Raw genomic sequence first — 23,913 nt, 5'->3', positions numbered from 1 at the left:
AATGCTGAGACACTGAAGTATCACATTTTGCTTAATTCAAAATGACAGACAGCAGACCTTTTAACCCCAAGATACTTTAATTGTTCTGTTTATGAATTGAACATTTCCAATAGAACTCCTCATGCAAGACTTGAACAAGCTGCAGAATGATTAAAGGTGAAGTACAATCTCCTGAAAACTGACCAAACACAGTCGGCTTCTCCCAGTCTGAGCGTTCTCATTCTGAATCCCCTTTCAGCTTCTCTGAAAGCTCTTCTGTGTTGTTCAAACCCCTCTTCTATGAACATTGGTCCATTCCTTCACCCGCGATATTGGAGTGCATAAAGAAAAATAAAAGCAACAGGCTTGATTTGGTGAATATGTATATGGTATCACAAAGTTGGAAAAAAAAAGGGTTAAGACTGCACTGCAACACCATGTACCAATTCCTATGTCTGTAAATCTGTTACTGGTGTCTCAGTAAGCCAGCATCAACAGTGAACTGAACATCAAAGTAGGAGAACAAAGGGGGATCAAATAGTCCACCATGTACAGTGATCTATAAGTTGATCTTTCTGATTCCTAATCATCAACAATAGTCAGCTTCAGTATAAGGGGAGGCAGCAATCAATTCATAAATTAATTCCTGTTTCAATTTCCACATCATCCTCCACAATAAATGACAAAGCTTGTTTAAAAAAAAAAACAAAAAACATTGTTTTGAGATGCACGAATCAACTGATCAACTGTCAGTCTACACAAATCTGTATAGTTTTGGTGAGAAGAAACAAGGTTTAACTACAGAAGACACATAGTACTTGGTGTTAATACTTCTCTAGTTTTTAATTTTTCAAATTCCCCCCCAAAAAAGGAACCAGAATGAAATTTTTCAGTCACTTCAAATACATCAGGGTTTTCCTTTTCTAAAGGATTATTTCCATTTAATATACATGGAAATGGAAACAACGGGAGCAAAATTACAGTTTCATCCAGAAACATTTTTTAGGTGACATAAAATACAGCAACCGGTATTCCCAGGATAAAGTGCAATAACAAGGTGACGTGACATTTTAGGAGAGGTGGCTGCCTGACAGGGTCACTCTCCAGAGCGACAGCACGCCCTGAAACCACACTGCAGGTTCTGGCAGCCGCTGGCCGTGTCTGCATGAGGACCTGGAGACAAACACCACACAGTGGTCATCTATTGAACTGCACGTCATTGCACAGGTGAAAAATCTTACACAGCACACACACACCCGACAGCAATACCTCTAGCTAACCATAGTACCATAAATAAGTAAGAAGTCAAAAGAATGAAGTGAACGCTGAAGGCATCACACTGTCTACTGTAATGCTTACTTACCTTCCACCTCAGTGGCATCTGTTACTTATAATAGGACACATGCTATGCAGGTGGGGTTAGTTATGTTTGTTACAGTTGCCACACATTACAAAGCATAACATTTACTATGTCATAATCACACAGACTTTAACATAACGCAGCCTATTTCCAATTTCCTATTTCCAAAGCACCTTAGTAACTCATCAGTGTGTACAAATTTATCTTTCAGAAGAAAAAGGGACGCCCAGAAGTTTCACTCGTGTTACCGTTGATGTTGTCACAGTAATAGAAGTGCTCATCATTGAGGGAAGGGCAGGCTGACACCAACTCCTGCAGCCCCACCTCAGTTATGAAGAGGCAGCCAGACAAGTTGAGATGCTCCAGGAGAGGAAGCCCTCCACGCTGTGACAGAGCCCTGAAACACACACAGTGCAACCTTATTACAGGCACCGCAACATGCACACCTGCAGCGGGGACGTCTACATCAACACTGACAAACCAGTCTTGAACTAACAAAGGCAATTCTGTTGAGACAGAGCAATTATAATGCAATCTATACTCTAAACAAAAAGCACTTCCTCCTTTGTCATCGTTTTAGCCATGTGAATAAGCACTGGACCATACTGGACCTCATCCAAACTGTGTACGTGAGAAAGGTTGTAGGGAGGAGGAGCTGATCAAGATAAGCAGCTGACTGCTTACACAAATGACACCCACACCCATCATTGCACCATTCTCTGTTTTCAGCTAGCAGAGAAAATAAGTACACTTGCCACTTACAACTAAACGATGTTTTGAAACTACATCGATGTAATCTGACCAAATGAGGTGGTATTTGTCGGCCAGTCAAAGATGACTCATTCCTCTCGCTGAACCACAGCTGTTTCTGCAGACACTGAATGCTCAAATACACCCACGTAAACCCAAATTTGTATGTGAAATCATGCTTGGCATTTGTTTGTTTGAAGAACAGCAATACGTGGTCTTTACCTCAAGCCCAAATCTGTGACTTGATAACATCCAGACAGACTGAGAAATCTCAGTGAGCGTTTTGCCTCTGATTGGTCAGTCCTCTTTTCAAGACACTGCATCCCCCCAAACGGGGAGCATTTAGTCCGAAATTCTGCAGTGCTGCTTCTGGCAGTGCCTGACTCGCAGTGGGGCCCAGTAAAAGTCCTGAGGGCCGTGTCACCAGTGCAGCAGGTGGAGTGACCACAAAATGTTTCTGTGGACATTGCATACTGCTGATGCAAGTAGGAGGAATTTGAGCCAGTCCTGTGCCCGCGCCTCCTGCTCCTCCTGCAACAGCACGAGCCTCCCACAAGCTGTGTTTCTACGAAGCTTTCTGCTTCCGGGAGATGCATCCCATCACGACGGCTCCACTCTGCAGCATCTTCAATGTCAGCAAGGTCTGAGGAGTCCAAGACCCACACTCTTGTGGGGGTGGAGGCAGCCCCCCAACGGCCAGTCCCTTGCTTAAAAATGATGGCTTGCCGCTTCCGCTGCATTGGATTTAGCTTACTCTCTTCTGTAAGCATGATAGGCAGAGGGGAACTTTTGAGGAGCTTGGCTCGTCGATCTGAGCGTTTATCAGAGCAGGTGGAAGACGTGAGGTCACCAAGCCCGAAAGACAGCTTCTTCAGGGTGTGATCGGTAATCTTCTCACAACCTGACAAATCCAGGTGCTCCAGAGACAGACAGGCTCCGAGGGATGTCCAGCTGAAAGAGGGAGGAGAGCAAGAACTGAGTAATGAGTGCTAACATTCCTGTAAAGAAAAAGCAAATTTACCAGGAATGTCTCTAGGTGAACTTAAAACTAAAATAAATCCACAATGGACGAAGCACATTAACTCTGCCAATGATGCAATAAGCACTGAGCATAATCACAAATGACTTCAGGGTATTTTAGTAATGACTTTTCATACTAACCTGTCAAATGCAAAATCTGTAATATCAGTCTGGGTCAGGTCCAGGTGAGTGATATTGGGGCAGAGATTGAGGATCTGGCGCACCTAAAAAGAGGACAAAAGCATTACATGTAAGACTTGACACGATCTTCATTATCAGGCATTGAGCGATTATGGTGACAAGACACAGACTTTGTGCTGCGTACCATTTTACTAGAGACGGTAGAGCTGTATGCCAGAACAATGGACTTGACAGACGGACCCACAGCTGGCAGGAGGTTCTGGATAATCCCATTCAGAAGCCTCTTCTCTCGCTGAGCAGTGCTAATAGCGAGGGAGCCCTGTGTATGGCCCGACACATCTAAAAGAGGATGACATGGGCGTTACTCAGTTGAGATATAGAAAGAATTTCAGTCTTCACCTTTAAAGAATGGACTACTAGGACTACTTTAGTGCAGGCCGTTTTACTGCCTTTGTACCAGAGTGCAGCCTAAGGGAGCTTCTTTATGACTTCCATGCCAATTCTTCAAAAGGTAACTGGTTTCACTCTAAGGGCATGTGAGTGAATGCAGACCTGCCTGAGGATCTCGGACAAACACATTTAGATTTTAAATCTTTATTACCCCATATGAACAAGATCCATCAATCAGGAACTATTGCGCGCTTGTTTTAACTCAACTACAAACTGAAATATTACAAATGTTAAATCATCCATGCTTTTGATACCAGTGTTAATGAATATTCATTTCTGTAGACTTTGACATAAATCTTTCACAGTTGATCAGTGTAAACAAATTCTTGAGTGTGTTGTACTGCAGAACATTAAAAACAGCGGTCATTGTGTTCTTAAGGGCACACACTTATGATTATATACTTTGCAAAAGGCAGCTTCAGGGAGGCTTAAACTACCAATAACACCTTCCTAATTATATATACCTTTTTATCGTACACACAAGTGCTATCCTGAACTTTGCCTAAGACAAATCCTTACCAGATTCATCAACATCAGCATCCTCATCCCATTCCTGATAGGCGCGACCCTCATTCTGTCGACTCTTGACCCAGTCCTCATCTGGTTCCTGGTCCAGTTCCCCTGGAGGGCCACTATAATAATCACCTACATAAACAAACAAAAAAACATCTGTCAGCAGTGCACCACCCATAACATGGTTAAAGTATTTTACCTCTGGAAAGATCTTCTTGTCATAAAATTAGGTTGTCTATGTTGGGCAAAGACACTAATTTTTGTAGGCGGTCTGAGTGCAGGCATAATGGTGAGAAGTTTACATTCTCAATTATTTTTTAATTAAGATCAGCAGCCTACCTCTGGCCCAGCGCACAGGGTAGAGATGCCTCCACAGAGAGCCAGTCTTGGCCAGCTCAGACCAAGAGCTGCACACTTGACTACAGCGACACAGATCTTCAGGGCCCAGATAGCGGAACAGCCTCAGCATGATTTCTGTAGGAAGCTGGGAGATGTGGGCTGAAGACTTCTCGTTCTTTTCCAGTTCTGAGGAAGAAGACAAAACAAGTTTGCTTGTAACTCAGGTAAATGCCAAAATTACAAAATGCACCATTAACAAATGCCATGCAAACACAGTACTGCTGGTACACTGGCCTTTCACACAGCAGACATTTTGACACTTCACATTAGGAAAACAATGACTGAATTCCATTTACTTCATATATTTTGAGGTTCTATTATTGTGCATGCTGGCTCACTATCATAGCTTACTGGGACAGTAAGTAAACAGGCATACTAAAAGAACTAGTCATTCGTATACCAGCTGTATCAAATACATTTAATATTTAAGTCAACACAGCGGGGTTAATGAACACTGGAGTCAGCACTCCTGCCGAGTTCTGCATATGCAAGGTAAGTGAGGTATATGAAGCATTTCTCCAAATTAATAGTTTCAACATTTAGGTATTCACACACTAACCATAATCTGTCTTCTCATGATCAGCATATTTGAAGGCTTTTTGCAGCTGCTCTGCCTGGCTCCACAAACTGAAGCCCTTCAGGACCTCAGCGGCACAGTCCCACTGCTGCTGGCTGCAGTGCTGTGCTATCACCTGCTTCTTGATGTCCTTGAGCTCCTCATAGGTGAAGTACTGCATGAGCATAGGCTGAAACACCTGCAACGATTCTCCAAGGTTATAAACAGCTTTCAGCAGTGCAATTCACTGGGACACGAACAAACATGTTTTTCATTGTGTTTCCTTGGGTTTGCTTTTGCCTTTTTTATGAAGACAATTCAGTCTTACCCATTCTCTGGGGAATCACCTAATTAAAACATAATTACACGATATCAACAATAAAAAGAAATTTGATTATCATATACCTCTTCTTCTTCCTTCATGTGCGGCAGAAAATCTTGCGTGAACGCTTCTAGTCTTTCCTTCAGCTGCTGGGCATAGTTTAGCTGCTCATATTCACTCTAAAAAACATAACAATTATTAATTTACAGAATTCCTAAAAAAAACATGGCATTTGAGACTTCCTGACAGCATTTTGTGGCTCAGTCATTACAGAAAATAATTACTAAATATGCAGACAACTGTTATTCTTAGAAGCTAGTTTATTAGACATGGCAATTATGATTCATAGCCTTCTCAGACCTAATGTTGTGTACAGTCTCTCCAAAAAACTCAAAATAAAGTCCTCTAACTACAAAAATATCTCAGTACAGTATTATTTATCTCACAACAAACATCCTTACCCTTGGACAGAGTGCAGGATCTCAGTCTCAGAGCAACAGAATGTTCTGTTTAATAAACTGACTGCAGAGCGGAAGTTAAGATTTACACAGTTGCATCATTCTGGGTTTGCCGGTGGATTGAGAGAAAACAATAACTCTTCTCTCTTGTTAAGCAGATCACAAAAATAACCCTGCCCTTATTACACAATTCAGGGAACTTCTAACGTTTTTCTTGAGAAACAATATCTGAAGCTGTAACTCCAAACAACAGTGCCAAAATTAACTACTTAATTAATTGCATGACGATGGAAGTACATACAGAATGTTATGCCAGCTTTACAATTAACATGTAAACATGAAAAATAAAATTTCTGTTGGTACTGCAATCTTTGTGGGGCTAACATAATAGTTAATCTAATGACAGAGCACTACCCCATCACTGAGCATCAGGTGTTTGCTGAGCTCTGCAGAAGCCATATATGTTTTCACGTTAAACCAAGCTTTGGTTAGCACTGCTCAGTCAAAATAATGCGTAACGAGTGCAATGCACAGCCATGGCATGACAGCAAGCTATTCTTAAACACTTTAATGCATACTTGCCTTAATGCTGTGCAACCCCTTTTCAAAGAGGGACAACATCTCTGACAGATTGTTGTCCGAGTGTACGTTGTACACAGTGCAGCAGCGCTGTTGCAACAGACCGATAATGTACTCATTCTCAATTTGTTCATGCATCTTGAACTCCTTAAAGGTGGCGCACAGCGACTGGAGAAATGAGCGAAAATCACTGTTGTTGGAGAAGTTGGTTTTTGACAGCTGTGAAAAACAGAAGAAAACCAATTTATTATACATTGTAACGTCATCTATGAATATGCGGAGATCAGTGTGGTAAATATAATAAGGTATCGTGTGTAACCCATCTCCATCTCTGCGGTGCAGCAGAGAATGTAAACTCTGCTGTAACATTACAGCAGCATACTGCATGTGAAGCTCACCTTTTAGCACGCCCACCGTGCATTAGCTTACTCATCCGATACGAACTGAAATTTAAAGAGATAGCCTGGAAATTTTCTAATAATAAACAGTTTGCTGAAAGGTAGAAACTGCGTTGTGATACATAAAGATGTTGCATAACAAGCTACTATGCAAATAAGTTAAGCTAGCTAGCAAGCTAAAACAGTTAGCAAGCCTTAGATGTGTGGAGGGTGGGTTATTCAAAGTTTAAAAACAAGTCAATACATGACTCAAAGTGTTAGTTTAGTAAACACACGCATATATGACGCTAGCTTCACGATTACAAATTGATCCACAGAACTACCAAACGGTCCCAGTGTAATCAAGAGGCAACCATTCGACACTTCATCTGCTACGACTAAGTCAATCCTACTTGCTACATACACAAGCTAGCTAGTGCGCAAGCTGGCGTCCACTCGTCCGCTGGCAATACACAGTCGTATATTCCTTTGTCAAATTAACGACTGACATTTATTTATACACACCTTTTCGCAATACAGGCCCACCAGCTGCTTCATTCGCCAATGTGGGCCAGTAAAAACATCCACCTCGTCCGGAAAGGGAGCCATCTTCACACACTGAACCTCAGTGCGTCATCTGCACAGACGGCGATACAATCAAGCAGTGAGGCGTGTGCGAACAAGTCACGTGGCCACAAGTTCTAATTGTGGGCATGTTGTTGTCCAAGCATGATTTACCGGAGGGTTAGACATTTTTTTTTGTAACTCGAGGGAATACAAGCTCCCCAAAGTATTTGAAAAAACTATATATAATTGAAAATCCAAAGCACACTATTTCACATACTGGCAGATTTTCAGTAATAACATGCACATATCTTTGTAAATTAGCTTTCCCAGAAGAGAGAAGCGCTCTAAATGTACGCATACTAGGAACTATCCTTTTCCATAATTTTCACTATGCGCTTTTAGTATAACTAAAAGGCCATCTATAGTAGCACTGACCTGACGATAATTCACTTTTAACACATATTTCACATATAATGTATACTCATAGTTTGTTGTGCTTTTTATACTCTCAGGTTTTTTCAGATTTTTGCAAAACTGCATTTACGATCTTTCTTTTTTTATATAAGGCATTCATTGTGTGACACTTTTCATTCATCCGTTTGACATTAAAGCACACCATGCTGAAGAAGTTGTAGAAGTTTAACACTATAGTTTTTTCACACGATCCTTTTGGCCTATAATCAACCGTTAGTCTGATTCTTATTCAAGTAAAGCTCTAAAATTAATATATTTGGAACAAAGGCATTTCATAAAAAACAGATCTATGTTAAAGTATTGGTGTAAAAGGAGCTGTTCAACTCATAAGGTCATCACCTGACTTGAAACAAATTTATTTAAAGTTTCGTGTTCATAAATCTATAAATACCAAACGTTAGGAGTTGCCAACAAAAAAACTCTCAGACTATTAAATCTTGCATCAATAAGAAGTTGTCGTTAACTATACTTTTTAATTTAGCTAATCTGTATTATTTTTTTTGTGTATTTTTATTATTATTATTATTATTGTGATTTTAATTATATTTAATATTTTCTTTCTATTTCTTATGTGTTGCTTGTGTACCCTCCTGGCACGTTGAATGCATCTGCTTCTTTACAGCACTCAGTAAAGATTTTAAAAAGCGCTGGATGTATTTGCTTGGCCAAGTCACTGTTCAAAGACTTCCACGGCCTCTTCACGGTTGGCTTTTGGTTGCTATGGAAAATGTCCACAACAACCGTCTCAATGGGGGTGGATACTATGGCCGTCACTCACCATGAAAGATGATGGACAGCCGTATAAACCAATTCACGATGGAGGAATGTGGAGGTGGCCAATTAAAATGCAGCAAAGAGAAGGCTGTAGTTAGATAGAGAGCGCGAGGGCGGAAGCAAATACCAGAGTCTCTGTGAGAGAACAGCGAAGAAGACTAACGGTGAGCCATTTATTTGCTACCTTATAGCATTTACATACGGCTACTTATTAAGCTACATTAATTGTATCACTCAGTGCATATATTTTCTGTTGGATGGTCTTGGTCATCCATCTTTGTCTAATGCTAACGTTAGCTGTGTTGCTACCTGCTGTACTGTGTGTTCTCAGCATCACAGCCCGTCTCAGGCAAGTGATGCATTTTTCTGACAACACTCCTTGATGGAGCAAACGCTAACATTATTGTGTATTTAAAGGACGTCAGAAAGTCATAATCACCGAAGTTAATAATAGGGGATCAAATTATAGTCTTTTACAAGACTACTGCCATTAAACCTTTTTCGTTATGATCACAGTCCTATCAGCTCAAGCCTAGCTTTACGTAATGTTCCTTGATGTCTGTGCAGACGCGGCATGAAGAGCCACTCATTCCACTAACATGGACAAGTATGATAAGGTGAAGAAAATTGGGGAAGGTTCATTTGGAAAGGCCATTCTTGTCAGATCCAAAGAAGATGGACACCAATATGTCATCAAGGAGATTTGCATTTCTGGAGTAAGATCATCTTTATATTGTTATACCTGCCTCGTATTTCACTGTTCATGTGAGCTCCCTTTTATTATTTTCTGCTCATTATGTTGACAGATGCCAAATAAAGAGAGGCAGGAATCTCGAAAAGAGGTTGCAGTTCTTGCCAACATGAGTCATCCCAACATCGTCCAGTATAAGGAGTCTTTTGAAGGTATTTATACAAAGATCTTAATTATTAGTTGATAGAACCACAGAGTCAATATCTCGCAATTATAACGTGATGTACCTCATCTCTCACTCACATCCTTGCCGGAAGGAGCTAATGCACAAGGAAGAGACATGAGTTAGTGAAGTGAGGAGACACATCATAATGAAAAGCCCAACAAGTCTATATGAAGAACACAAGGACTACGGTGTCCCTAGAGGAACAGGACTTTTTTTGTTGCCAAAAAGACAGCAAACTAGAATTCACCTATTTTGGTTTTGTTTTTATTCTGTCTACAAGAATCAAGTTAAGCTGATATGTGAAGACTTAATACACTGAATTTAAGTTTAAGTAACAATTTCTTTCTCTCTTTATTTCCTGCACTCTTTCTTCAAAAGCTACGAGAGAGAAGCTCTGGACCTCTCAGGACGTTACAGTACATATTATGACTTTTATTAATTCCATATGAAATTTGTTTTAGAGAATGGCAGCCTGTATATTGTGATGGACTATTGTGAGGGAGGAGACCTCTTCAAGAAGATCAACTCTCAGAAAGGAGTTCTGTTCTCTGAAGAGCAAGTAAGCCACTAACTCTTTGACACAAATATGAATATTTGGGACATATCTGTTGACAGTGACGCAGAGTATCACACATGAACTGAACTGATCATATTATTCCATATCTTTTTCCTGTTCTTTGAAATGTATCTTCCCCAGGTTGTATAACTACTAATGGAGTAGACAGGTAGTCAGTACTGTGTAAGGTGCCTTAAACGTTCTGTCCCTTTCCTAGATCTTGAATTGGTTTGTGCAGATTTGCTTGGCACTGAAGCATGTACATGATCGAAAAATCCTCCACAGGGATATCAAATCACAGGTATTCCTTCGTGCACCTGAAGATCTTATCCTCTGTGATAACAAGTTGTTTGTTTGCTATGTATTGCCTTACTTACACGTCTTTTCATAATATCCACAAAGAACATCTTTTTGACAAAAGATGGGACTGTACAGCTTGGAGACTTTGGAATTGCAAGGGTGCTGAACAGGTATGTAAAATGTCATCTAAATAGATGTACAGATCTGTATAAAGCCCAGATTTGGGAATAGTAAAACATTATGCAATTCACTTTCCTCTCTCTTCACATTTGCAGTACTGTAGAACTGGCAAGAACATGTATAGGAACACCGTATTACCTGTCACCAGAGATCTGTGAAAACAAGCCGTACAACAACAAAAGGTACTAACTTGATGTTCTAGGGGTATCATGACTTCAGTGTTTGTCTCATTAGTGGTGTAAATTAATATTTAATTGTTGTCAAGGGGACAAACCTTGTCTCATCAACTTGTATCATGTGTGTCTTTATTGAGTGAACCTGCTTGTCTATAGCTGCAGAGGGAAACGAGTATTGATTTCCTATTCAACTATTTTAAGTATGCATGTAATCCAATCCACTTTAGTTACAACCAAAGAAGGAAATGTAACAGCATCTTAGTGTTCTGTATGTGGGTTTTCTCAATAATGAAGTGATGAAGAATTGCAAGTGACTGTTGATACTCAGAACTTTACCCTACCTGTCCATTTGTATGCTCTCACTTTCCCTACTTTTCCGTCCCTCTGCAGTGATATTTGGGCCTTAGGTTGTGTCCTATATGAAATGTGCACCCTTAAGCATGCAGTAAGTATTTTGTGTGTAAGCTGTTTACTAATTAATGTCGATTTAATGTATGTCTTACGCAGCATTACCAAACTCCCTCACATAGTGTTTATATAAAGGATGAGAATGAACAATGAGTCATTTTCCCCCTCAGAGTTAAATGTATAACTCTTCATAGTCTCAGCATCCACTCCCTTAATAACCCCTGATTAATGGCATAATTGCATATAATCGAATATGATTACCCTCAGTAATTTCCTTTTGGTGATTATGAGTGTGTTCTCTGTGTATTTCTCCTCAGTTTGAGGCTGGCAACATGAAGAACCTAGTTCTGAAGATCATCCGTGGCTCCTACCCTCCTGTATCTGTTCACTACTCCCAAGAACTGCGCTCTCTCTTGGCACAGCTGTTCAAACGCGACCCTCGAGAGAGGCCCTCAGTCAACAGCATACTGGACAAACCTTTCCTCACCTGTAGGATACAGAAGTTCCTCACACCACAGGTAGAGCACACAGTCACGTCTATGATACAGATTGAATTCACCCAAAGCAGAAATGTGTTCAGTTAAAAAAAAAAGTGTTAATTCTCTACTGATTTCAGATCCTTGCTCAGGAATTCCGCCATACATTTCTTCACAAGCAGCCTAAAGTGAGTGCGGTGCAGGGGCCACCAGGTAAGCAAAAGACCACCAGCTTGGCACCGTTATCCCCTGCATGTAATCATAGCTTTGTAGTAAACTCTTAGCTCTTTACTTCTTATATGCTACCAACAGGAGTCCAAATTTCATTTATCTTTATGTGTAAAACTTTGTGATTTGATTTATTTTATATGTACAGTTAGAGTTACTATGGCGTAAATTTAGAAAGAGAAATAAACTGCCTAATTTGCTTCATTTGGTGATCTGGTGCAATGCAAGCTGAGCGTTTGAAAGCGCATATTGTATGGATAATATTACTGAATTGCACCTTCATGTTAAAATGTGCCTTTACAGCAACAGTGAGTAGACATCGTGTTTATTTGTTTACATTGCACGTTGCTTTGGTTTATTTATTTGACTTGTGTATAGCCAAGCGTTCTGCCCCTGGTTCCATACCGCTCGCCCCAGCACAGAAGATTACCAAACCAGCTAGCAAATACGGCGTGCCTTTAACTGTGAGGAAGGTGTCAGATGCGGCCAAAAAGCCTGCAGAGAGAAAACCGGCTGTGAAGCATAAACCGGTAAGTACACTTAGCACACTGTTGATAAGTTGTTGTGATTATTTATTTATTTAATTTTTTTGAGCATCACTCGGCATTTTTTTCTTTGCTCTCCATCTTTAAAACACTATTTAATATTGAGCACCTATTCTGGCGTGTCGGAGGCCTGTCCCATCTGTGTACGAGAGTGTGGTGTGTGTTTTTACATCATAGTCTGTTGGCTACCACTGAACCGCAGTGTCATATGTTGCTCAGGCCCCTCTCCCAACAGGCCCTCAGAGAAGAGTGAGTCAAGTGGAGGAAGAGAGGAAAAAACATGAGGTACAGCTGCGAGCCCCCCATAACTAATACTTACTATTAGACCTCCTTCCCCTTTCTCTCCACATATACTCAAACATGAAGGTCCTTTCCTACCAGCATTTTTAGTTCTCCTTCCTCTCATTGTGCTTGATATCTGTATTCACCCCGTTTTGCGCTCCCAGCCCATTCAGAGTGTTGTGCCTGCTTTTAACGCTCTCTGTTAACCAACCTTTCCCTCCTCACCTACCTGTACAATGACAGAGCAATCCTGCTGCCTCTTTGCATCAAAAGTAGATGCTTCTTTTTGACTGAGTTGCTTTTGCCTCCTACTGCAGGATGGAATCAGAAAGAAAAGGATGGACCTGATTGAGAAAGAGCGGAAACAGAGGGAGCAGGTGGGTGCGTTGTTGAGTCCCTCTGTGAAGTTTCTGATAGTTTTCAGTAGTTTCAGTAGATTCCTCATCTCTGTTGCCTTCAGATGTTCCTGTTGAAAACAGAACAGAGATATGAAAAGGAAAAGGTCAGTGTTAAATTTGTCAATGTTTTTTGATGTTCTTTTTTGTATTAAGTTGTTACTGAAGTGGGAAAAATAGAAAAGGGCCAACTGATGAACCTGTGATCTCTGGCAGATCAACCGTATAAATCAAGCCAGAGAACAAGGGTGGAAGCATGTTTTGAGTTTAAGTGGAGGTAGCAGCCCAGAGAGGAAGGTACTGAATGCCCATTTCTTTTTTCCATGATACAAAGTGTTACTCAGGCCATCTCTTCTATTTAAAGTGTTGTAATACTGCTCCTGCTTCTCGCTAACAACCACCACCTTTTGTCCTGTTAACTCAGTGTTATGTAGGTGGTGGAAGGAGGGCTGTCCCAAGTTCTGTTCAGGGTCCACCTCCTGCCCCTGTCCCAAGTAAAAGCCCATATGAACACTACCATGCTGCCCTGGACCAAATGGCTAAACCACAGCCAAAAGTCATCAGCAGGGAGGGATCCTCAGGAGGACCAGGCAGTCCTGTTCGGTATGTTCAGAAGTCTCTGTGTTTTATTAATTTAGAAGTGCTAGATAATTGTTTTAATGGCATTGCCTCTCTGTCTGAGAAGTGTCCCAGCTGCTGCTGGCCCAGTGCTCCCCAACGGCCCAGCGCGGCTCCTAAACCCTGATGCAATAAAGAGAGAACTACAGAGGCTGCAACATAAGCAAGCCCATTTTAGTCGGTCAGTCAAGCAGCTTCTCCATAATCAGCAAATGACACAACACATTTGGACTGAAACTTCTGTTTTCACAGTGCAAAGAGTAGTTCAAGTATTAATTACCCCATTTTGTTTTCAGACAGTGTGGTCAGACGGGTCCTGGGCGGGCTTATCAAGTTCAGGAATTTTTACAGCGGAAAAGAGAAGCCATGCTCAACAAAGTTCGTGCTGAGGGACAGCTGGTACGTAGTATTTAGTCCTGTTACTGAAATACTGCACCTTTTCCACCATAGTGATTACAGCCCCTCGCAAACTGGATATGATTTTCTATATACAGAGATGAAAAGTGACACTGATGTTATTTCTAGCAAGTATGAATCTTGAAGCTCCATAAAGCATTTTTTAAAGATACACTGAATCTAATGGCACTACATATTATGAAAGGCTTTGTTGTATTACCAAACCCACTAGGCATCAACCAGGTTTTTGTTGGTTTTTAAGTGTCTGAGACCTGACAACTCTCACTGCCAACTCCTTCTAAAGATGTTTTCCTTGTGTCTGCTGGATATGTTGGCAGTTGTTACAGACCTAAGCATCAGACAAGTCACCTGACTCTATCAGATATATCCGCTTAAGTTCTGGTTTATCAAGGCTGTCTGTTCTGAAGTACTTCTGAACCCCAGTGGTTAAAATGCAACAGTGTAGTTAATACAGCATTAATTGATTTTGGCCACTAGGGGGCAACAGAATTCCAGGAAAATACTTACTGACTGACCGTTCTGCCGTCTTAGAGTTACCTTAGTATGTTAGGTGATGTCTGAGCAAAACAATCATTACAAAACAATCATTACATAATGTAACATGATCATCAAACTGAAATTGTGCTTCTGCACACCCGATATATTTAAATCCAACACTTACTGCTCTGCCTTGCTCTTTCCTGACCTCTGTGAAACATTTCTGGGTTTTCAGGTTTCTAGCTCACTAGATGGTTGTCCTTCTTCAGCAGCTAGTTGCTAACTTTATCCATTAATTGCCCGACACCAGCTGCCGTGTGCTACAGGAATGGTTGTTCATAACAGTGATGTTACTGAGTCGAAGAATAAATCTGTATGAAGTAAATTTACATGGAGTTATTTAATTCATCGTTAATATAAATTATTGATTAATGCAACTTTACCTCCTGGATCCCAGCTGTTATGGAAGATGGGTGTTAGGGCCTGCATCCTTCTAAAATGTGGTTAAATTGAATGGTGAACAGGGTACTTGGCAAAACCTGGCTGCAATCTATGGAAGCCGGGCTGGCTCATTTCGGTGCCGGAGGCCCAGAGCCAACAAAGAGGAGGAGGTAGGAGCCCAGGCGTCCCTGCCCCGCCTCACACTCCACCTCACTCATAGCACGTGTGGCTTGGCTCGCCTTCCTTCATGTGTCTGCATAAAACTCCCGTTGACACACCCATAATTGAACCCAGCAGCTCGAACCCATTCCCACTCCTTGCACGTATGGTGTTCCACAGTCCAGTCTGAACTGTGTCTGAACTGGCTGTAATTCACAACAGTAAATACCATTATTTTTATTTGCTTTATTGTGCATAATGTCCTGTTTCAGATAAACTCACCACCTCTGTTTTAATTTGTGTATTGCAGCTTTTTTGCTTTGAATGGAATATGTGAATATATACATCTGTACTGCACTGTGTTAATGGTAACTGCAACTTGTGTTATTTTTTTGCTCTGGTTGAATGGCTGATGTATTAATTTACAGATGCTAACATCATACTGTGTTGTGAGTAAAACCTTGTCTTTAATCGGTGCTGTGTATGTTTTTTTTTGTTGTTGTTTTTGGATAGGATCCATCCTGTATCCTCCTTCCATGCATCTGTGTGTGTCTGTCCAGTTGCCTAGCATACAGTATGTAACAATTCTGTATTTGTTCTCAGGAGTACTTGTCACGACTGAGGCAGATCCGCTTGCAGAACTTCAATGAGCGTCAGCAGATCAAAGCCCGACTCAGAGGAGAGAAGGTACAGTCCTCTACTCTCAGATTCTCAGAGTACCATTAATGCTTCTCTTCACTGCTCTCTGACATTTTGTCTCCTGGTTCTTGTGGGTGTGTGTTACAGTACGACAGTGATGGTTCTGACAGCCAGGAGTCAAGTGAGGAGGCAGAGCTCAGAAGAAAGAAGATTGAGACTTTAAAAGTGAGTCTGCCTGAAAGACAAAGCCTTACATTTTACAATGTGCAACCTTTAGAGGATAAGAGCAAAAAATTTAATGTCTGCATTGTGGAATGACCAACAGCTCCCCTCCAGACTACGTCAGCCTGTGACCTGTTCTTTAGATTGGCCGACAAATGTTTGGTCATAGCCTCATTCTTCTTCATTTGCCTGTGTATGTGTACCTGACAGGCCCAAGCAAACACTCGTGCTGCCGTGCTGAAAGAGCAACTAGAGAAGAAGAGGAAAGAAGCATATGAGAGGGAAAAGAGAGCTTGGGAGGACCATGTAAGTTCTGTCATTCTTTGCTCTCCCCAAACAATCTTTAGCAAGTGTCATTACATGGACTTACAGGTGCATTTGCATAGTCTACACCATCTAATAAAGGATACTGTGAAAAAAGAGGAAGGTGTCTGAAACGGTATAGTCTAATCATGGTTGCTGTGTTTTGTGAAAGCTTGCAGCTCGGGGATTGAAGGTTGGCGGGGCAGCAGGAAATGTAGCAGCAGCAGCAGCAGCAGTAGCAGTATCATCTACCTCAGACAGTCCTCTTCCTCAGCCCAGCCCCTCTCAACAAGACCCAGCAGCCAAAGCTCCAGAGCTGCCTGCATTCAAACCCCAATCCACCCCAGCTATATCCATGACCGCTGCCCTGAAGAATGTTGGAGCAGTCAGTATACATTTCCATCACACGCCACCACACAGTATTGTGTTGACTATGTGTTCATAAGGTATTCTCAATTTTGCATTTTGTGTTTGGCAGATGACTCCGCCAAAAGAAAGCTTGCCTGAGGCAGATACTGCTACGGTCCTCCAGGTGAGCCTATGAGATGTCAGTAATCATTTATTAAGGTATACAGCGTGCTAAAAAACAGGACTTTTGAATCTTCCCTGGTTCAGTATTTAGAAACATAATGCTGCTTCATGCTTTTCATCAAACAGAGTGAGAAAAGGCAGATTCTGCGCAGACTTAATCAGAACCTTAAAGCTCAGAGCCCAGTAGAGGAGGTGGAGTCGCCTCCTCCACCCCCTGAAGAACCAAGTCCTGCTCCCCAACAAAACCAGTCTGACACAGAGAAGCGTCCCTCCTCAAATGGAGACCGGAAGAAGTGGGATGCAGCAATACTGCCTGTACTTCCTGTGGCTCAGAAAACCTTAGAGGATGCCTGTGTCATGACGGCCGGTAAGTGGAATCCTCGCAGGACAAAACTCTCTCACTGAATGATAGAATTTCTATTTACATTATACATTATAATAATACAAATTTACATAATAGCGATACTACATGCCAGTACTTCTATTGTGGAAATTTTCCTGATCAACTTAAAATTTATACACTTTAGTGCTTTTGTTTCAGAAATGTTGCAGACATTTTTTCCCCCATCATTTTCTCACTAGCTTCATCTGTGTCTGCAGAGGACAGACCATCTTCTGGTGGAGACAGGAAGAAGTGGGAGGCAGGAGTTCCACTTGTCCTCTCTGTAGCCCAACAAACTCTACAGCAGACGTGTATCACGACCATTGGCAAGTTACCCTCTCCCTGAGAGAGAACACGTGCCTTGGGTTCTTAAAAACTGCAATAATCTGGACTGGACGCATAGAAAAGTCTCTGTTCTCTCTCATTGTCTTTCTCTGTGTGTAATCTTTCAGAGCAAACAGCGGGTGAAGTTATACAGATGGGTGTGCTACATGACGAAGCCCCCAGGAAGGTGTGGGGAGCGAATCCAGATTCTCAGGTGCTCAGAGTCCTTCAGGAGGCAGAACTTCAGCCTCTGACTCAGCAGCTGGACAATGCCACCATCTGTGAGGAAGACTTTTATAGCCCTGGTAAATCTTCGTCTTTTTTGTTTTGTTTTGTTTTTTTTTGCGCAATATTATGATTGAAAAATTTCACACCGGGAAATACAACCATTTACATAGTTTATGTGGTTTAGCCATTAAAATGTAAGTTATACACTCAATGGAAGGCTTGATAAGCGCTTTTGCCATGACAGTGCAATAAATTCTTTGGCTTAAAGCAAATTGAGGTCTATAAATGCTCCTTAATTTTTATTAATTATTGTTTGAGATCTCTGGATATCAGCCCAACAGAAGAATCAAAGGGCCCAGTAAGATCTGTTTCGAAATAAGCTTCTTGATTACAACTCCTACCTTTTCCTAGAATGTTTTAATCTTTCTGCATGCCAAATACAAGACACAGTGTCCCTGTAGTTTACCCAGATTGTGTGCATATGTCTGGTATGTTTTTCTTATAACGATTTAATTCCACTTGTGTATTGTATGTCTGCTGTAACCATTTATTTTGAATTATTTTTAAGTGCTGGTACTCATTCTCAGTCTTTCCTATGTCTGGCATTATTTTCACCTACTATAACAAAGCACCTGAGCTGGAGGACCTTGAGGACATATTTTCTGTTGATATTGAAATTACTGCTGTATTCTCCCCAGACAAAGCCAACAAAACACCAGCTGCTGAGATTGTGAAGACACCTAAAGAAGTGTTGCCCTGTAAGCAAGCGCCATCTGATGTGGTTCAGAGCCCAGAGATTCAAAAGGAGAGTACACACACCCCAGAGGGTTCACAACAGGAAGTGTCTGTGGCCAGTGCAGTAGAAAGAGTGATGCTGCCACCCGACCATACAGAGACTCAGGGTCAGCATGACACTGACAACCTGATACTGACTGGATATTTCAGCTCCAGGTATATTTTCAACAGAATGTAATCCTATCTGAATTCTTCCAGATCCAGGAGATGTGGAGTCAGTTGTTTTGGAAGAAGCACCTAAACAGGCCTTGTGTCCCCCAACTGGTGTGCAGCAGGCATGGGAGCAAGAAGCACAACAGAAAATGTGACTATTCATCTTTACTTTACCATTTTTAGTTAGAGTCATTTTTAACCTAGTTGTGTATTATTAACAATAGCATTCTCTAAAATGTTGATTTTTTCTTTTTTTTCCCAATTTTAGGTATGAACAATTTCTTTTCATGTGTTTTAAGACATGTTAAAGGAGTTCAAGTGTATTTCTCTTGCAGGCCACCAGAGGGTATCGCAAGACCAGCAGGAACTAAGGAGGTTGAGAGAAGTGCAGAGAAACCAAATGAATCTTCCGGTGAGGTTAATGTTTAATGAGCCAAAGCCACTTTATTTTCAGCATGATTATTATCTTAATTAAATCTGCCCTTCCCTCCCTCTCCCAGGTTTAGCACAGTGCGAGGAGCCCCTGTTTATGAAGTTGTGCTCCCCGGCCCACCGACGCACTGCTGCCCTTGCAATCCTCTCAACCCAGTCCTCTATGGATGAATCATCCTCCTCTCTGGCCTCTCGCTCACGCTCAGTCTCACCTCTGCACTCCAAACACCATGACTCCCTCCTCATTGGTCTCTCTACGGGCATGTTTGACACCAACAACCCAAAGGTGATTACAGGCTTGCTCTGAATTAGAAAAACGCACTTTTGTTTATTCCGCTGGTAATGGAGCAGCATTATAACCAAAGGTCTAAAGGCAATTGGACTACATATCATGGGCTCTATGACATTATTTAATGTGATCAAGTGAATGGCTGTTGCTGGAGTTGAGGAAATTCACACTTGTTCTTGTGCCTGGTGTGAGGCTTGTGTGGTATTTTTAGGCAGGGTTTCAGTCTTTCTTTATTATTATCTTTATTAATGAGGGGGTCTGGAATAGAGCCAGAGCCATTAATCACATAGTCCGAACCTGCAGTGGGTCTGATAGGACAGAAAGCATCTATCAACCTATATTTTTCATAACCTTCACTGGGATCTGCAAAACCCAGATCATCATTTTTAACACACAAAGAGCTGCAGCAGATTACATTCAAGCTACATAATAGGTCTGCTAATGCAGTGTTATTAAATATTTGGATGTTCCCGACCTTTCCTGAATGTACCTACTAGTTACATATTCTACATTTTTATTGCCTTGGTATGAGTTTGTATTAATTGTTAGTCACATAAGCTTGTTGTGATGGTATGATTGACATTTACATTCACTGCAAATGATTACTGTTTTGTCAGTCAGCACTTCCTGTCTGAGTCCCAACTAAATATTACATGTTGCCTATTGTGCTGTCAGATGCTGCGGACGTGCTCTCTACCAGACCTAAGTCGTCTCTTCAGCGCTCAGCAGGACTCTGCAGTGACTAATGCTAATGTGGCCCCAAACAGCAATCTGGAAATCGAGGACCTGGATGAGCCAGCTAAAGATGATGAGCAGTCAGAGACTGAAGAGTGAGACATTAATTAAACCTTAAACAGACATGCTTATTTTCATTTAATCATAAACAGCTACAGTCTAGAGGTTGCTGGTAGTTTTAACAGTGACCGATGTCTTGCCTTACCCTGATTCTGGCAGTCATTTTCAAGGCACCAGAGACAACATTAGAGCCTTTCTAAAAAATAAAATACAGCCAGCGGATGGCATACTGTGTGTAATAAAAATATTCTTTGTTCCCAAGTGCATATGAAGATGAAGACCTGCGGGACATCCGGGCCTCCATGGAGAGACTGCTGCAGGAAGAGGGCGAGTTAATGAGGAGCCCACCAGAGGTTGGTGCAGCAGATTTCAACAGAAACCCTCCAGAAGAGCTTTTCAACAGGTTAGCAGCTGAAATTGATCAGGACAACAATGAAATGGCTGTAGATGATGACTATGATGATGAAGACGAGGAGGAGGAGGAGGAGGAGGAGGAGGAGGAAGAGGAAGAAGGCGAAGAGGAAGAGGAGGATGAGGAGGAGGAATGCTCTAATGGGAGTCCTGGTGATGAGGACCAGAGTAATAACAGCCAGCTCAATGAAGAGTGGCATTCAGGTATGAGGAATGTCATGAGTTTGTGAAATAAAAACAGATTCTAATTCACTTTAATTGAGTTCACAGTAATTTCCCACTTGTGCTGGCCTACCAGTGCTTGTTAGTCTTAATACAATTGTGTTATCTTCCAAAGTACTTGTACCTTATTGAAAATTCATGTTAAATTAATATTTTATGTCTGATGATTTGTGCCTTTAATAAGTTGCTGTGTAATCTTAGCACCTTCAGTGTTATGAGAACTGATGAATCCTGTTGCACCACAGATGGCAGTGGAGAGGACCAGAGCGTAGAGGCTGCGTATCATGACAGCATCTTCAGTCGTCTGGAAGAACTCCGCTTCAACCTGGAGCAGCAAATGGGCTTTGAGAAGTTCATTGAGGCCTACAGTAAGATTAAGGTGTGAAAGTTGTGGGTCTCTCTCTATGTTGACACTGTCGAGAGTGATTGAACCGATTGCTTAAACAGATGGCTTCTGTTTTTTGTTGCCATTTAAGGCTATACATGAAGATGAAGATGAGAATATTGACCTGGGCTCCAGTTTGGTGTTGAGCATTTTGGGAACTGAGCATCAGCATCTGTATCCCAACATCCTTCATCTAGTGATGGCAGATGGCGCATACCAAGAAGGTAAGTGACACTAGATAGCCTGCAATAGTGTTAAATTGTCCTCTGTGGTTTCCCCACAGCACAGAGCTCTCTCTCGGAATACAGTGAGTGTCTAATATAATCTCTTAAAATCCTATCAACTTTCCTCACAGTGCTGTCAAGTTGTGAAGGGACTAGGTAGATATGAAACACACCCTTAACACGATCTCCCTGCTTTTTCTTGCCCTGGGCCGACTCAGTTGTTACTGGGGCCACAGCAAATACAGAAAGAGGTGGTGGCGGCAGGTTATTTCTTTTGAATTTGACAGGTTTCCCTCAGGATTGGAGCAGCCTTTAGATAAATTCTCTCTCACTGAATACCTCTATTTGACAGTTCTGTTGTTTTCTGTTTCTGCTGTCTTCAGTATAAGAAATGCATGGCGAAAACGCTTAACGTCTCCCTTGAGAATCTCAAAATCTGTGAAAGACGTTTCTTATGGCTCCCATTCAGCAATAACATTGTATATATTTTGAAATATTTTTGAGAACAAACCCATGTGCTGTTGTGATGCAGAATAGTCTTTTGGCTATAGTCACATACTACTTATACATCACATCTAAGCCCCAAGTTTGAGAAGACTACGCTGTGGGTTTTAGGTCAGTTCTAATGCCTGTTGTTCCCATTAAACATCAGATTACGTCAGACTTATGTTTTGATAAATAAGCATTAAGAGGAAAGCAAGGTCAACTGAAAAGACATAATTAATTAATAATTAACTATTAATAATAATGTAATTAAATGAATTTCAGGGTTTGGTGTGACTGACTGTACATCGTAAAAACACTGTGATTAAACATCTTGTGTACCTGTTCATTTTGGAGTCTTATGTTCCTCTTCTGTTATTTCTTATTAAAACAAATGAGCTGATCAATGACCTCAGCCTCTCTAATGAACCGTCTTTCCCAACATGATTCTCTCTCTCTCTCTCTCTCTCTCTCTGTGTCTCTCTCGCTCTCTTAGATAATGATGAATAATGTTTTGTGCAGCGGAGCTGCTGGCAGCCATGACAGTCTGCCAGCTTTCTGATGTCTTCCCGTCACGCACACCATTGACAGAGGGATCTATGCATGAGGTGTTGCAGCCACGCATCTAACAGTGTTTTGAGCACACTTGCATGATGAATAACTTGTACACTCAAGGCTGTATTTCATATTTTGACTATCAGCACCTGACACTATTTTCTCACCAGTGTTCATTCAAAAGTGCATTATCAAATACGTGTCCATATTAACCAAAGTTAACTTCCAGGTTCTGTCAGATGTTTATGAAAGTCTGTAAATTAATGAAAAACGTGTATAGTCAATATTGATTAATAGCATAAACCCTATTGTGTTTCAGTTTGTTGTTGTTTTGTTTGGACTCTTCAGTGGTATTTTATTTTGCCGGGCAAAGATCTGGTCCTCTCAGGTGCTCTCTTTCTGATTGTCACATACTCAAAAGCTTCAGAAACATACACCAGGTCACCCTCAAAACAAAAGTACCAACTTACTACAGAGAACCAGTTGAACCTCCTTTTCTTACAACACTTTTCACCAAACTTGAAGCTAGATATTATCTAATACATTTTCCACATTTCTTACTGTCTCAGTTAAGATTTCTCTGAGACTGCTGTATGTTGCCAAGGTACTATAGGAAGACTGGCATTGGAGTGGTGGGTGTGATAGTATGGGCCAGGTCAGACTCATATTCAGTGCAGAGAGCTGATGATATAAGCAATGATGTTAAGATGTTAACAGTAACTCATATTTGATTATAAATAAAATATTGTAAATCTTTATATGAAATAAACGCTTTCTTAAAGAATATGGGGACTTTGTTTTCAGTTTCTTTCTACCCCTCTACCATGTAGACTGGAAGGTATGGATGTGGGTGCATCAGTCCTTGTAAATTAGCTGTCTCACATTATAAAAGCTGCTCTATTAAAAGTCTACAAGAAAATCATTCAGCTTTTCACGGGTTACCACACTGTTGTGCCGCCGGTGAGTACACAAGACTATTTTCATCCACAGCCCCTCAACAGACCACTCGCCCTTCTGTCAGCCCACAAGATTTATTTGTAGTTGTGATCCCTGTGGAATAATATAACAAGAGCCTCCAGAGTTCTAACACCATGTGTGATTTAGTGTGACAGGACAGAGGATGCGTTTCCTTTGAGTTGAGTAATTGATTGTAGCATCCTTCCAATGACAACAAACCAATTCAATAATGGAACTTTGCAGCCTTTCGTGACTTTAATGCTACAGTAATTTAATACTATTCTATGAA

The 23,913-nt window shown here is 41.3% G+C and overlaps 2 protein-coding genes across 5 annotated transcripts; one reads left to right on the top strand and one right to left on the bottom strand.

Moving 5' to 3' along the window:
• Positions 1-58: 58 nt before the first annotated feature.
• fbxl5 (F-box and leucine-rich repeat protein 5) lies at positions 59-7,583 on the bottom strand. Its single transcript, XM_046392210.1, has 11 exons — positions 7,430-7,583; positions 6,531-6,746; positions 5,574-5,669; positions 5,172-5,367; positions 4,553-4,738; positions 4,220-4,345; positions 3,435-3,589; positions 3,251-3,333; positions 2,312-3,040; positions 1,588-1,736; positions 59-1,152 (listed from the first exon to the last, which is right to left on the bottom strand). Exons 1-11 carry the CDS (start codon positions 7,511-7,513, stop codon positions 1,076-1,078), a joined length of 2,097 nt encoding a protein of 698 aa, XP_046248166.1. The 5' UTR covers positions 7,514-7,583; the 3' UTR covers positions 59-1,075.
• Positions 7,584-8,695: 1,112 nt separating this feature from the next.
• On the top strand, positions 8,696-23,451 carry nek1 (NIMA-related kinase 1). 4 transcript variants are annotated; one of them, XM_046390906.1, is made up of 36 exons: positions 8,696-8,883; positions 9,287-9,435; positions 9,526-9,622; positions 10,098-10,195; positions 10,410-10,493; positions 10,595-10,662; positions 10,768-10,854; positions 11,239-11,293; positions 11,574-11,774; positions 11,873-11,945; positions 12,339-12,490; positions 12,725-12,790; positions 13,105-13,164; positions 13,248-13,289; positions 13,399-13,479; positions 13,607-13,785; positions 13,868-13,981; positions 14,097-14,199; positions 15,219-15,305; positions 15,898-15,981; positions 16,081-16,158; positions 16,366-16,461; positions 16,631-16,843; positions 16,937-16,990; positions 17,116-17,356; positions 17,590-17,697; positions 17,824-18,000; positions 18,622-18,825; positions 18,917-19,022; positions 19,207-19,283; positions 19,372-19,589; positions 20,268-20,422; positions 20,650-21,002; positions 21,266-21,399; positions 21,497-21,629; positions 22,609-23,451. In XM_046390906.1, exons 2-36 carry the CDS (start codon positions 9,319-9,321, stop codon positions 22,620-22,622), a joined length of 4,209 nt encoding a protein of 1,402 aa, XP_046246862.1. In that variant the 5' UTR covers positions 8,696-8,883; positions 9,287-9,318; the 3' UTR covers positions 22,623-23,451. The 4 variants fall into 4 exon arrangements, with proteins under 4 accessions (XP_046246862.1, XP_046246861.1, XP_046246863.1 ...); XM_046390905.1 differs by having other exon boundaries at positions 8,698-8,883; positions 17,572-17,697; XM_046390907.1 differs by lacking the exon at positions 12,725-12,790 and having other exon boundaries at positions 8,698-8,883; positions 17,572-17,697.
• The last annotated feature ends 462 nt before the right edge of the window (positions 23,452-23,913 follow it).

This window comes from Scatophagus argus, chromosome 6 (assembly GCF_020382885.2).
Source record: "Scatophagus argus isolate fScaArg1 chromosome 6, fScaArg1.pri, whole genome shotgun sequence".
NCBI lineage: Eukaryota > Metazoa > Chordata > Actinopteri > Scatophagidae > Scatophagus > Scatophagus argus.
Note: the sequence above shows the minus strand (reverse complement) of the source record. Positions and strands in the feature narration are given on the sequence as shown.

Bases quoted from the DNA above. Each gene is read 5' to 3' on its own strand.
- fbxl5 (XM_046392210.1), bottom strand. From the start codon at position 7,513: ATGGCTCCCTTTCCGGACGAGGTGGATGTTTTTACTGGCCCACATTGG. The intron at 4,346-4,552 runs GTAGGCTGCTGA...TTGTTTATGTAG, and splicing joins CCCTGTGCGCTGGGCCAGAG to GTGATTATTATAGTGGCCCT. The intron at 3,041-3,250 runs GTTAGTATGAAA...TCCCTCTTTCAG, and splicing joins ACAGATTTTGCATTTGACAG to CTGGACATCCCTCGGAGCCT.
- nek1 (XM_046390905.1), top strand. From the start codon at position 9,319: ATGGACAAGTATGATAAGGTGAAGAAAATTGGGGAAGGTTCATTTGGA. The intron at 9,436-9,525 runs GTAAGATCATCT...TTATGTTGACAG, and splicing joins AGGAGATTTGCATTTCTGGA to ATGCCAAATAAAGAGAGGCA. The intron at 11,946-12,338 runs GTAAGCAAAAGA...ACTTGTGTATAG, and splicing joins TGCGGTGCAGGGGCCACCAG to CCAAGCGTTCTGCCCCTGGT.